General features: G+C 47.4%; 1 protein-coding gene across 6 annotated transcripts in view; it reads right to left on the bottom strand.

Moving 5' to 3' along the window:
• Window positions 1–14,424, bottom strand: part of MEGF11 (multiple EGF like domains 11) — a 486,582-nt gene that overhangs the window by 103,671 nt on the left and 368,487 nt on the right. For all 6 annotated transcript variants that reach the window (XR_012895692.1, XR_012895693.1, XM_075896881.1 and 3 more), the window contains exons 12-14: window positions 4,113–4,233; window positions 1,960–2,123; window positions 972–1,074 (exon numbers count right to left, since the gene is read on the bottom strand). Coding sequence is in view for 4 of the 6 variants with exons in the window: in XM_075896881.1 (XP_075752996.1) it covers window positions 972–1,074; window positions 1,960–2,123; window positions 4,113–4,233 (388 nt within the window). In the remaining 2 variants the exon portion in view is untranslated. The remainder of the gene's footprint in view (window positions 1–971; window positions 1,075–1,959; window positions 2,124–4,112; window positions 4,234–14,424) is intronic.

The following is a 14,424-nucleotide window of genomic DNA, read 5'->3' as shown; positions in this document are numbered from 1 at the left end:
TCCAATGGAGCAGAGACTGACTTTGTGGAAATGGAGGATTATTTGCATCGCCGTCATTTTAGAACCACATGGAGATTAAGGACCCAAGATTAGCAACAGCCACGGTGCTCTCCAGCACTAGAATCTCAGTTTGATTCGGACCAGGAGTGTTAATGGGTAACAGGCAGGGGCTGGGACTGGGAGCCCTTGCAGCAGTCCCCACAGAGGGACCAGGAGCTGTGGCATCAGCCCCCGTGCAGAGTCCAGGAGCAGCGAGGCTGGAATGGCCTCCCCCGTCCACACCCCCTGTAATCGGTTAAACACAGTGTCAGCCCTGCATTTAACCACGTAACCGATCACATAGGATTTTACATCCCTAATTCATACAAAGTTTTGGGATCTCCAAGGCTGGCCAGCACTCTCCAGGAGCTTATGGAAAGCCTCTCTCTGTTCCTTCTATGCCACCAAGAGAACTGCTTGTGGAGCCAGCATCAACTTGCTCTCCACACGTGCTGTTCTTGGCAGTGGGGTTAATGGATACAGTACAAACACAGAAGAGACAGCTCGTGGACATATGATCCCCACAGGAGCTATGCTGCCATAGGAGAAGCAACCAGTGTCTGGATTCATGTGCTTGCCATTTGCTTTGCTGGCTACGCAGGTCCCAGGACCCACAAGGCCACAAATCTCTCTCTAGGAAGAGGATAAGAGAAGAGAAAACGTCACGTGAAAAACTTTGCAAAAGAGCTTCCTTGTGAGTAAGAATTCTTTTTACAGAAGGGTGAGATCTAGCTCAAGGCTTTGAAGCCTTCTTCAGTGAATATGAGCACAGATTTAATCAAAGCCATTTCTCCTTTCCCAGCATCATGAGCATTTCTGATCGGGGACAATTCTTATAATCTCTCTCCTGGGTATTTTGTTTAAAATCACACAGCCAGTCGACGCAAGAGTAAGAACAGTGCATATTACATAGAATAGCTTTGTCCTTTTACCTGTCCACCCAGCAAGGCAGCAGCAATACCCCGAGACAGGATCGCACCCATCTGCATGGCTACAGTCACAGCGTTCACTGCAATTCACGCCATATGTTCCATCCTTCCAAAAACATAAATGTAAAAGCACCTCAGTAATTGGATCGTGGACCTTAAATGTGCACAATCATCTACCGTGTCCATTTCAATGCAAAGTTGCATTTTTTTAAAATTCACATGCTACAGTCAGGGTAAAATAATGGGAGGCTTAGCACTTCTACAAAGAACCAAAGGAAGAATACGGAGCAATGTTCAAGAGACAACGCAGAGTGCACCATCGTCTCGCTGACAGTAGGGAGCAGAAAAAGGAACGACAGGTCGGACCTCTCTGGTACGGATGGAGGATTTTGCTGAACCAGGGGAGGTCATTTCTGGACCCCCTGCTGCTGGCCCCACACTCTGCCCTACTGCTCCACCGGCCTTTCCAGCTCCCCACCCCAGCGCTGCACACCAAGTCTGCCCCCCCCAGCAAGACCCACACACCAGACTGCCCGACTCCTGGCCTCCCTCCCATAAGCCCAGCTGAGCTGCACACCAGATCCCGGCCCCTCCAGCCCAGTTGTGTGCTGGGCTGCCTGGACCTCCCTGCTCCATAGCCCAGCTGTGTTGTGTGCTGGACTCCCACCCACCTCCTGCATCAGGGTCAGCCTCCCACCCCCACGCAACCGGGCCTCTCCACCCCCCACAGTGCACCAGGACTCTGGAGCATCTGTGTTGGTGCCAGACCATGGATGGTGCCAGACTAGAGTCCCGGTTTCTAGAGGTGCAACCTTACTCTACTTGTCTGCATAGAACTCAGAGCTGGTGTTTCCAGATTACTGTCTTCATTCCTCCACTAGAGTCCACGACCAAAATTTACTCTCAATCTCTATATGTGCTAGGCATGCCGGATGCATCCTCTGGGAAAAGCACTGAGAACAGATGCAGCTGGACTCTAATAAATACTCACCGGGCATGGCTGATCACAGAACTCTCCTTGCCACCCCGGGGAACAAAGACAAAACCCATCCACTGGATCGCAGGCTGCTCCGTTGGCACAGTGACATGTCTGGTTACAGTTAAGTCCCCAAGTTCCACTTGGGCATGGAATGGAGCAGTCGACACCCTGCCACCCTGGAGAGAGATGCAACAGAAACCATGGTTGGGGATGCTGGCTCCACTGTCATTGCTAGGAAAAGAAAAAAACGAAGGCAGAGTGACGGGCACCCATTTGCAGCATTGCACTGTTCTCCACACCCCGCCAGCCAAGCATGGACACGTTCCACACAGACCAAGTGGCCAAGAGTCTCTGGTACACTTAGGATTTGTATGGTGCAGTAAGATGGAGGTAGGAGGGAAAAGAGCACAGAATTTGCAGCTTTTGGATGCTGGCTTCCCCTGGCAGCCTGGGCTAGGGTTTACCTTTTGGTTATAACCCCCGAGGGTCCGTTCCAGGGGAGTTGTACGAAACAGCTAAGCTAGCTGCACAAGCTGGGGAGATCTGATGGTTCTCTGGCCCCAGCACGGCTAAGAGGCTATGGATGGGGCAGAATATGGAACCACACAGGCCTTTTCATACTGAAGAGCCGGTGTACAACGTCAACAGAAGAATTGCTACATGACACTGCTGGCTCGTCACATTTTAAACGACACACACACATCCCCAAACCCGCTTCTAACCTAGTCACCGAGGCTCCGATCTTAACTGCCAGCCACCCGACAGCATTCAATACGCCGCGGCGGTATGTAATGGAGTTTAGCAGAAACACCATGGTTTAGACACGGTAGTGAAATGGAGTTATACAGTGATTGATTAATTCCTGCTTGAAATGCCAACTTGTATTATTGTGTGCAGAGCTGCTGTAGCTGTGTGGGTCCCCGGATAGTAGAGACAAGTTGAGTGAGGTAATCTCTTTTGCTGGACCAACTTCTCTTGGTGAGAGAGATCAGCATTTGAGCTTACACAGAGCTCTTCCTTGCGTCTTTATTTGCTTCAGTACTTGTTACGGCTCAAGCATGCCATATAAGGCCATATAGGCAGGGGTTGTGAGAAGATGCACAGTTCAAAGACGGATTGGAGAAGACACTGAGTCAGGAAGGCAGAAAGTTTCCCAGAGCTCCCCAGAGCACAAGCTCACGGCTGTTCTCATGAAGGAGATGCCACAATCTGCAGAGAGGTGCACGTAGTGGTCCTGGGGAATACTAGCTGCACCGCACCCTGTGTTTGGGGACGTGCTAGACTGCAATTGTAGAGATCTCTGGATGGAGGGAGGTTCCAGTCACACAGGCCATGTCGTCACTAAACGGAAGTTTGAGGCTGCACGATCGATCTTCTGGAGTTCGATTTAGTGAGTCTAGTTAAGCCCCACTCAATCGAACTCAGAGGGTACCACCATTGGTAGCCAGTACTCCTGCTCCTGTGAGGAGTAAGGGAAGCTGATGGGAACATTTGCTCCTGTCAGCCTCCCACTGTGGGTTGACAGGGAAGCTCGAATCATGATACATTGACTCCAGCTACGTAATTAATGTAGCTGGAGTTGCATACCTTGATTCAACCTTCCCTTTTAGTGTAGATCTGGCTGTCTTCGCTCCCTGGCTCATATTGAAGAAGAGAAAAAGCTGCCCACCCTGAGAGGAAGAGGCAGGGAAGGAGCAGAGCGTGTGAGAAGCTCTAGCTCTGCTCCCACCCATTTGCCAGCCGAGCAGCCGTCCAGGTGCATGCCGGGGAGTGAACTGTGGCCCAAGACGCAGCGCGGTAATGACTGCCCCTAGAGTAATGGGCAATGGGGGTATTGGGGGGAGAAGCTGTGACTCCCAATCCCAATCTGTTCTCTGGTCTGCTACAGAGGAGTGCGGCGTCAAACCGCCACTTAATCTGGGCAGATTGTCAAAGGCAGTGTAGCCCGTCGTGAACCCTGCCATGTCAGACTCTTTCAGAAACACGGGGAGACAGCTAATAATTTACAAATGGAACACACCAGAGCTGCTGACTGTGCAATTCCGTTTAGTGGCAAATCAATTGCAATTTACATACGGCTGCATTGTTATCCTTTCAAACGGACAGCGCCATTTGTGGCACCGAACGCAACCAGCAGCCAGTGCCAACATCTGAATTACTTTTACCTTCTTTGCAAAGACACAAGCCATCCACAGGGGAACATGCACCGTCATTTTTGCAGTCGCACACTGACGAGCAGTTGGGTCCATACGTTCCTGCCCCACAAGTAACGGAGCAGTCATCTCCCTGCAAACCAAGATAAGACCAGCGTCAGGCAGAAAAATATGGATTTCAGCGAAGGCTCATCTGCCTTTCACTCTCAGCAAGGGCCGGAGCAAACTAGGATAGGACACCTTAGTTTTCAGTGCTTGAACAGTCACTGCTGCTTCCTCTGATTATGATGCAATTAGTGGCTTGATTGACTTGCAGGGAAGGGACACATTTCTGGCAGCCATTCAACAGGAGGGATGAAAGTTCCCAAAACACACTGCCTCCAACAGATGTTAGAGCGTTAACTGAAACCTTGCTTACAAAACACTAATCACATAGCACAGAGCTTGGTTTCCTTCTGAGCCGACACAAATGCGCCAAAGAATGGATTTTTCCGTAACCGAAGCCCAACAGAGCGCCTATCTGTTCATCCACCACCGATTGGGGCATGAAAAATTAAGCGGGAAAGTGCATTAGACCTTTCACATTGACACGCTAACCCAGCAGGCACTTGCATTCGGGGAGGGCTGGACTGTGACTTTCGACAGAGCCCTGAACAAGGATAAAGTATAGCCTGAATTGCCGAAGTAGCTATGGATAAGGCTCTGCGTGGATACAAAATTGGCATCTGCATCAATAACCCGTGGGCGGCTGCATCCACATTCGTGGATGCGGATACCCACAGATATCTGCAGATTTGTAGGGGTCTTGCAGAGGATGCATTGTGACTCAGACACCTCTCTGGGTTACAGCCCAGTCCCTGTTTCTTCCTATCCCAGAGGGAGGGGCTCTAGTAATTTGGCCTGCACCAGCACAAGTTACAGTGTTCCCTGAGCTGTCTCAATTGTTCTGTGCAAGCAGAAGGTGTGACGATGCATTGGGGTTCCCCCGCCTCTTGCACCCCCGTAATGGCACGAACAGACTCCACCAGCCAGTAGAACAGAGGATTTTATTACTTCTCCAGGATACAGCACAGCACAGATGTAATCTGGTTCCAGGGCAGGCCTAGGATGCCTCAGCCCCCCTTGAGATGGGGGATACTGGGCCCCTAAATTCCAGCCCCCTTCCCTAGGCTGTCTCCTCCATGATCCCAGACAGAAACTAACTAACCCTCTTCCAGCCCTGCCCCCCAGCCAGGGGCGGCATTCCACCTTCCTTTGTTTCTCTCCCTGGGGGGTGGCTGGTCAGACAGGTTTGGAGCCCCCTTTGCATAATGACTCACCCCCTGCCCTGCTGGGTCGTGGTTCAGACAGCAGAGGTCGCCCCCTGCCCAGCATATCAACGAACAAGGCACCCCCCCACTATGTCACAGAAGGACAGAACCAAGACTGCCCATTCTCTGTCCATCTGCTGCATGAGGCGAGTAAAATAGTGAGCAGTATCCCCTTAGTCCTTGTTGTGAGGCAGGTTGGCTCCCGTCTGACTGGGAAGAGGAAGGCCACTCCCATGTCCCCTTGTGGGCTGGGCCAGATCAATCTTGCTCCGCCCCCAGGAAGCAGAGGGGAGGGGCCAGAAGTATAAAAGCTGGAACTAGGGCTCAGTTGGCACCCAGCTTCTGAAGGAGCCAGATGCCTTCCCCAAGATCCCGAGGTGGGAGGCTGGGGTGCACCTTCAGGAAGTAGAGGACTGCTTAGGACTGCCAGGACCACTGACGATCCCAGACACAGAGCAACCAGGCACCATTCCCCGAAAATCCAAAGGAGCTGCGATGCTCAGAAGGGGATTTGGGAAGTAGCCTGGAGGTAGCTGATCCAAGTCTGGCTGAAGCAATGCCAGTGAATGAGTCAGCATATTGCAGTGAGGGTCTGCTACTGTTAGGGCCGGGACATAGTGGAGCAGAATGGCCTGCATCTCCTTCCTCCCCCTCCCCATCTGTGGGTGGCAGTGTCCCCGTTTCTGTGCAAAACACCTGTGCTTGTCAGCTCTCCGCCAGAGCTAGGAGACCCAACTGCTGCTCAGCCTCAGTGTAAGCCTGAGCACCTGAACTATTTCTGCCCTGCCCCATGGCAGGGCCTGGGTCAGACTATTAAACTGTGCTGCCTGCTTGTGGTGCGGTAAGTAGCCTCCCTCGGACCCTGGATAGGATTGGGACTCCGACCCGATCCAGTACAGCTGTGTGTGCCCAGACCCACGATCTACGGTAAAGGTACAGGGAAAGCAAGGTTGTGAAACTCTTCTTCAGTGAGTTCAATTAGAATAGTGATAGAAATGTAGCCGTGTTAGTCTGGTCTAGCTGAAACAAAGAACAGGACTATGCAGCACTTTAAAGACTAACAAGATGGTTTATTAGGTGATGAGCTTTCGTGGGCCAGACCCACTTCCTCAGATTTGATCTGAGGAAGTGGGTCTGGCCCACGAAAGCTCATCACCTAACAAACCATCCTGTTAGTCTTTAAAGTGCTACATAGTCCTGTTTTTTTGTTTCAATTAGAATATGTAGCTATCGGCCACAGAAAGCCACCATGCACTGCACTGTCACCCACATCTTAGTTAAAGATCAAAGGTGCAGATTTCATGTATGTATGCCCAGGAGAAGAACCACCGCTTCTTTGATGAGACTGTGTGCATTTATCAGTGGATACAAATGTGCAAAATGTCAATTTTCGTAGGTTCTAAAAAAGTATCACTGCACTGGGGGAGACCAATAGCACTAAGCAGCAAATAAGTTGTCAAAAGGAAATAGAGTTTGGTATTACAGTGCTACAAATCCAAACATGGGGGAGAGAATTTCCAGCTTTCTATTGTGAGAGACTTTTCAGCCTTTCTGTTATATCGTGGAACCTTGTTTTAAGGAGATGGCAGATAGATCACACACATATGCTCTGTCCAGAAGCAAATGCAATATTCTAATATTTTACTGGATGCAGTACTTGTAAAAGGTGATGGCTTGGACCTCAGTGGAAAAAAGAGAGAAGCCTGCCCTTCCTCCCCACAAATGCTTGGCTGTAAAGAGGGGCTGGTTTGACAGTCAGGGTGTCTGAATAGCTCTCTTCACCTACATGGCCATATGTGCCTTCAAATGGGGAGGCGGGGGCGGGGGAGGAGAGAAGCAGGAGGTGACCTGGGTGTTATAGAGGCCTTCAGTCTCTATGTCCAGTCAGCTCTTCCCCCTTGTGCTGAGACCAACAATGAGGTGGCCAATCAGAACCGTTTATCGACCCGTTTCTTGTAAGGTGGAAACCTAAATGAGAATTCCGACATCTCACCCAGGACTCACAACTACTGTTTGAGGATTACACCTTGTGCTGGATTAGAACTGGGGGTCTAGAAGTAAAAGCGATTTCCTTGTAACAGGGGGCAGGAAGCAAAACTATTTGTAAAGTCTAGCGCTCAGTCACCCCGCTCTACAGGACGTGGATCTAAAATGCTCCAGGAAGTCGGATGAGGGTGTGTCCTACAGATGGAGTATTTAGACTTCTGGTTCTGCTGCTAATTTGCTAGTGCCAATTGATGGGACTTCTGCAGAGAGTTTTCACTCTCTGCACCAGCTATAGGTCTGGCTTCTATATTTCCCTGCCTCCAGTACAGGGGTGTAAATGTTTATAAAGCATTTGGAACTCCTCAGAAGAGAGGTGTTATTCAAATGTCCAGTACCATCACGACAACCCAGCCTTTATGCTGAATGGCTTAGGGTTTTGCGGAGCATTCGGGAACTTAATGTAATTATACTGTACTTCGTGGCTTAACCACAGTTAGCTACTGTGTCCCTTCACCGTTGTATTTACTATGTGAACAATCCTGAATTAAAAAAAACAAAACAAAAAAACCCCACAACAGAACAGCTCGCCTTCCCCACTTAATGAGATTTCTCTCTCTGGTTATAACTAGCCAGACCTCCAGAATAATCTGTGAGTGACAACTGCCACATACACTTAACTTCTTAATTATGCAATAGGAAAATGTACTTGAACTGTAGCACCGGCTCTAAGATATTATTAATTATATATGCAGAACCAGTCATTAACATTTTGAACTTGATTTTGGAGAATGACCTGTGAATTAAGTACATTAAGGTACTGTTGAAGATATGTAAATTCCATGCACCTCTTCCTACCTGCCTCACTGGATAATACTGCAGTACATTTCTATCCAGTTGTTAATGAGTTATATGTTCTCTTAAACTGGTATCAAATGTTGTTTATTGGATCTTCCCTCTTCAATATGGTACTTTATATTTCTATCCTATTTAGTAAAATTAATCAACAGCTGTGCACCTTATGCTGATTATTTTTTTTCTGTGAAGTTCAGGAGGTTAATGAGTGTAGTAAAAAGCCTGAGTCTGGTATGTGAGATGGGATAGGAATAGCTAATTCAATCAAATATAACCCCTGAAAAAATAACTGCTATATTGAAAAATCTAGCTATAACCAACCTGATATTTAACATCTCTTCCACACCAGAATGATCCACATGGACATCATAAACTTGCAGATGCACTTAAATTGTTTGCGCCAGTATTCAAGTTGAAGGCCCAATTCATCAAAATATATGCCCTGTAACTGAATGAAACTTTATGGCGCTAAGGGTCAAATCCAATTCTCACGTACATCCGTGGAAAGATTCTCACTAGCTTAAATGACAACTGGATCAGGCCCTAATTCAGGAAAATGTGGAATTGAAGTCCAGCTCCCCTTATGAGGTAATGTCTACCTGATTCACGCCCTCTCACTTCTCACATCATCATCTTCAGGTCCAAAGCTCTGAGATCCTGAGCACCTCAATTCACCCGAAGTTGAAGTACTCAGCATTTTTCAGCATGCTAAGAGCAGGTCTTTCTTTTGTTCTCATTCTTATCATGATGGGATCACATCCCACCTAACCTACACACATATGGGATGTCTGGCACTGGTGATGCCAAACAGTTGACGTGTAATCAGAACGAAGAGATGATTAATAGTAACAATAATGCAGCCCTTCATCTTCCAAGCACAGCAAATATTAGCTAATTGTCGCTAAAACTAAATGATAGGCTGTTACCGCAGTGGGCAGAGATTTGGGTATGCAACACTCATTATTGTTAATTCGCCTCTAAGTATCGATAGGCTAGGTCCAAGGAACCAAATTTCATCAATAATGCAAGCTGCCAGGTCACATCCATCAGCATCAAATATTAATAGACTCATGAGAGCCAGAGCATCCATCTTCCCAGATGGCAGTCGATAACATGTCTTGTTTCTGTTCACAAGTAAGGTGCGGATTTCCTTCCCCCAAAACAGTTATTGTAAAATGGGAAGCAAAGCTTTAAAGCACACCGAGGACTTAAGTGCTACTGTGTGAACAAATTCTGGACCCTTACGGAAATAAGCACTTTTCCTATTCATGATTGCCTTAACAGCATGTGTAAGCTTGTTTGTTTCTGTCAAAGGCATGTTCTTGCTAGATTTGAAACAATGGCTCTCTCATTTTAAGGGCTTGTTACAAAGCACAGTCATAAAGTCCACAGAAAGACTCTCTCTAACATCAATGCCCTTCAAGGCCTAAAAACCAGCCTTCACAGGAGAGGAAAAAAAACACACAAAACGATTGGAAATTGGTATCCAGTATTTTGATGCCAGCTGTGATTCTAAAAATGAGCAACTGTGCTAAGCGCAAAGCTGTGGCCATAATTGGTGGCTTTTGTATTTTGAATGCTTAAGAGATGAGAACATTTTTTTGAAAAGTGGATAAAATCCATTGGAAAAGTTTACTCTGCAGGACCAAACCCTGGTCCCATTAAAGCCAATGGGAAAACAGAAAAATCACTTTTTCCACGGCTTCTGCACTGCAGAAGGCTAACAGAGTTATTACTGAACATGGCCTTCGGTTCATATCATAAAAAGCTCAGCAACAGTTTTGTGCAACTGTTCTTAAGGCCCAATCATGTAAGGCGCAGCACCCTCATCTCCTAGTGGAGTCAACAGGAATTGAGGACATCTGCTGTCCGACATATTTGACCGATAATAAATTGTACTCACTATAGGGCTAATTTGATATTCTGGAAACTGAAAGATTTATAGGATTTTTTTGGGGGGCACCATGTGAGTTAAATATGCAGCTCCCATCAACCACAGCAGGGGATATCCCAAGCATGGGCCGTCAGCGTTTCCAATGCACAAAATAGATGGAATGGTTGCAGAAGGGCACGGATAGTGTCTTAAATACATAAAGATCAATAGATCAGGAAGACCAAATATGAGTGCTGTTTGTGACTGGTGTCTGTGTATCCCGATAAGCTGATAGCTATGGATTTACTCTATCAAAGTACATATTTATATGTGCATTTATACATACTATGGCACGCCTACATGCTGGCACACAGGATCTGTGCACTGGTGCAGATCACAGATACAGCTCTGTTTATTTTACTTATTTAATTGTGACATTTACAGTCAACCCAAAGTGGTTCTCTACAAACATTCCCCCAAGGTAAACATATGGTATCCAGCAAAATGAACTGGCTGAACAGACTAATTTCCCTAATGACATTCCAATGGAAATTTTAGTGCGCTCTTCTTAGGCACATTAACAGTAATATGAAACTTTGAACTTTTTATCTGTTTTCTCATCCACCCCAGACTCCAGCAATTTATTCAAGACCTTCCTATACAACATCTTTAGCTTTCCAGACATAATGATGTCCTCTGGCAGAATCCCTTCCCCCTCTGGGCGATCTTAATTACTCCCTGCAGATGTTGTTATTGGTGCTAATGATAAAATGTAGAGGAAAAAAAAAAGGTTAGTGTAACAGCCATAAGGTTCTTATTTCTAGTATAATCTAGGATTTAAATGTTCAGATAATCACTGTTCTTGGGAACGGACACATTTTCCTTTACTCGGTTATTTATGCCATATGGTGTCGCTGTGGTAGATATTTCAATGCACCTGCATACTGTATTAGCCACTGGGAAGCCTCAGACGACGTGGGTTTTACCCACGAAAGTTTATGCCCTAAAACTCTGTTAGGGTGCGTCTACGCAGCACCTTAAACTCAAAATAAGATACACAATTTGCACTATGCAAATTGCGCATCTTATTTCAATTGTATTTCAAAATAGCGTCTACACGGCGCCAAATTCCGAAATAACATGCTATTCCAACACATCCCTTAACCCTCATGGAATGAGGATAACAGGGATGCCGAAATATTTCGAAATAACGGGTGTGTTTATTTCAATCTTTGCTTTTCTAAGAGGGGGAAAGGATGGGGAGAGGGAACATAAGAACGTCCATACTGGGTCAGATCAACGGTCCGTCTAGCCTGATATCCTGTCTGCTGACAGTGGTCAATACCAGATGTCCCAGAGTGAGGGAACACTACAGGTAATCCTCGCGTGATCCCTCCCCTGTCACCCATCTCCAGAGAAATAGAGGCGAGGGACACCATTCCTACCCATCCTGGCTAATAGCCATGGATGGACCTAACCTCCATGAATCTATCTAGCTAGGGAGGCTGATGCTTGTTTAAAGAGGGAACGTGGTGCTCCTGAAAGTACGGGGCTTGGGAGTCGTGAAGGCTGAAGTCCTACATGTTGTCATAAAGCAGTTTCAATATGGCATCGGTGAAGGTTTTCCCCATTCTACTCCTCGGAGGGCATCGTCTCACTTCTGGAGACATCTATTCTAAAAGCAAGGGGTTAGTTCCGCGTCTCCAGACCCAATCAGTCCTCGGGCCTTCCAGCGAGATTAAACACAGCAATACCAATCAGTGCCACAAGTGGCAGTGATGCATTTGAAGGTGGATGTGATGTGTTGCTTTTTCTTCTAAAATCTCACCCCGTTGTCCCTCTCTGTTTAAATTACACCCGCTTACACTGATTTACCAAGGGGTGTAACTCACACTGGCACTGACATCAGCTCTGGATTTGTCCTAATATAATATGTGGTACATGTCATAGTGAATGTAGTGTTCAAAAATCTGCCTTTTTGGTCATAATTCTGAAATTCAGTTTATTGAAAAAGGGTTTTAGTGAAACACAAAGAAAACAGAATGACTGACTTTCTGGAAAGGAGTAGTAAGTGGGGTAGTGATAGTTTAAATTGGGGTGAGGAACCTTTCCTCCCTCACATACCAGAGCCTAGGGGGGTCCAGGGTAGTAGATTTTAGTATATTTTATGGGCCCCCTATGCTCTGGGGTGGGGCCAAAAATGAGGAGTTCAGTGTGTGGGGGAGGGCTGCCAGGAAGTGGGTTTGGGATGTGGGGTCTGGGAGGGAGGGCGCAGGCGTGGGTTGGGGCTTGGTGGATCTGGGAGGGTGGTAGGGTGCAGGAGTGGGCTAGGAGTGGGAGAGCTGGGCAGGAGGTAGGGTGCAGGAACAGAGGGGGAGTGTGGGGTCTGGGCAGGAAGGGGGATGCAGGCCTGGGGGGCCAGCTCTCCAAAGCTGGCGGGGGAGAGCCCTGAGCTTTGGGGCCCAGATCCAGGCAAGCTGGGGGCCGGATTCGGCCCCCGGGCCGTAGGTTCTCCACTCCCCCAGTTTACATGGTTAAATGGCTAACCAACCCTCATCGGTCAACCCTCACGGTTATATGCAAGCCCCTCCCTGTAACTGCTCTGCTGCCTCTACATCCATAAGCCAGCTCCCCATGTGCACCAGCTCCTGTGGAACGGCCTCCCACATTTACAGCAGTTACACATTTACAAAAAAAACCCAACAATTTCAACATCCCTACAAGTAAGCAAAATAAAACATACTCCCCGTCCTGTTACACAGAGATCTGAAATACGGGTGCATCAATCCCAACAATCAGAACAAGGAAGTACTGGCTACATTTCTAATGGTACAATAACCAAAGTCCCTACGGTGCATAAATGAGAGAACTGAGTGTGGGGGGAGTAGAGTCTGGAAACGGACAACAAAACGATACACGCTTGGTGTTTCAAACGCATTTCAGTGCAGTTCTGATCGCCGTTGTAGCTAGTTATTTTTGAGCTAAGCGTGTTTTGTAAGGGGCTATTTCTGCCACCTTTACTTAGTGCCTAACTTCACAAGCAGCCCCACTGAAAAAAATAAGGGGACAGGACCTTGAATGTTGATATACATTTCAGTAGTTAAATTCCTGGACTGTTATTGTTCATTACACATAGGCTGTGTCTAGACTGCATCCCTTTTCTGTAAAAGGGATGCAAATTAAACACATCGCAATTGCAAATGAAGCGGGGATTTAAATCCCCCCACTTCATTTGCATAAACATGGCTGCCGCTTTTTTCTGGCTTGGAGCTTTGCCGGAAAAAAGCGTCAGTCTAGACGGGGATCTTTCAGAAAATAAAGCCTTTTCCGAAAGATCCCTTATTCATCTTAAAATAAGGAATAAGGGATCTTTCGGAAAAGGCTTTATTTTCTGAAAGATCCCTGTCTAAACTGGCGCTTTTTTCCAGCAAAGCTCCGAGCCGGAAAAAAGCAGCAGCCATGTTTATGCAAATGAAGCGGGGGGGATTTAAATCCCCGCTTCATTTGGAATTGCGATGTGTCTAATTTGCATCCCTTTTACGGAAAAGGGATGCAGTCTAGACACAGCCATACTGTCCTATGGGTGGAAATCGGGTAAATATTGCATTTTATTAATATCAGCAGAACGGACTTAAGTGGGGCCTGCGTGTTGTGTTGCCTTGCCTTAATGTTTGTATTCATGCCCGTCAGGGTGAAAGAAGCTATTTGCATATATTTGCATATATATATTTGCATGCATATGCCACCGCACTTAAGTTGCGACCCTCAGCATGTGTTGTGAGTATCACTGTGGCCCCCGGGGCTTCCAAAGTTGAGAAGCCCTGTAATAAAGGATGGCTTCCCTTCCTTACATCACTGCTCAGGGTAGCCTGTGGGAGGCACATATTGGGGAAAAGAAGAACCAAGAACGAGCTAATGCACAGCTCTGCAGTAGGGAAGCCAGCGTAAGCTAAATGTCCAATCTGGCCCTTGAGAGCGGTTTTAGCAACACTCCCTTGAGGTCACCGGAGGTCCAGAAGCCAATGACTGGAGTCCCACCCTTTCACAAACAGCCTTTTTCCTCAGGAACATTCCCCAGCTTTGTTAACCCCTTCACGGCACCGCTGGCGAGGTAGCTCAACAGAAAGCCAACAACCTCTTAAAAAGTCACTGACGTGCAAACCCAGAAGGGACAGTGCAAGAATGCAGGCCTCAAACCTGGACCCATGGGTCCCCAGACAGGCCTCAGCTGCCACCCAGCAGCTCACCTGAATAACCAGAGACGGGAGCCAGGCAAGTGTTCGCTCCCAAAGAGACCTGCCCA

Source organism: Pelodiscus sinensis, chromosome 14, assembly GCF_049634645.1.
Source record: "Pelodiscus sinensis isolate JC-2024 chromosome 14, ASM4963464v1, whole genome shotgun sequence".
NCBI classification, from domain to species: domain Eukaryota; kingdom Metazoa; phylum Chordata; order Testudines; family Trionychidae; genus Pelodiscus; species Pelodiscus sinensis.
The sequence above is the reverse complement of the archived record's forward strand: the minus strand, read 5'-3'. Positions and strand labels throughout refer to the sequence as shown.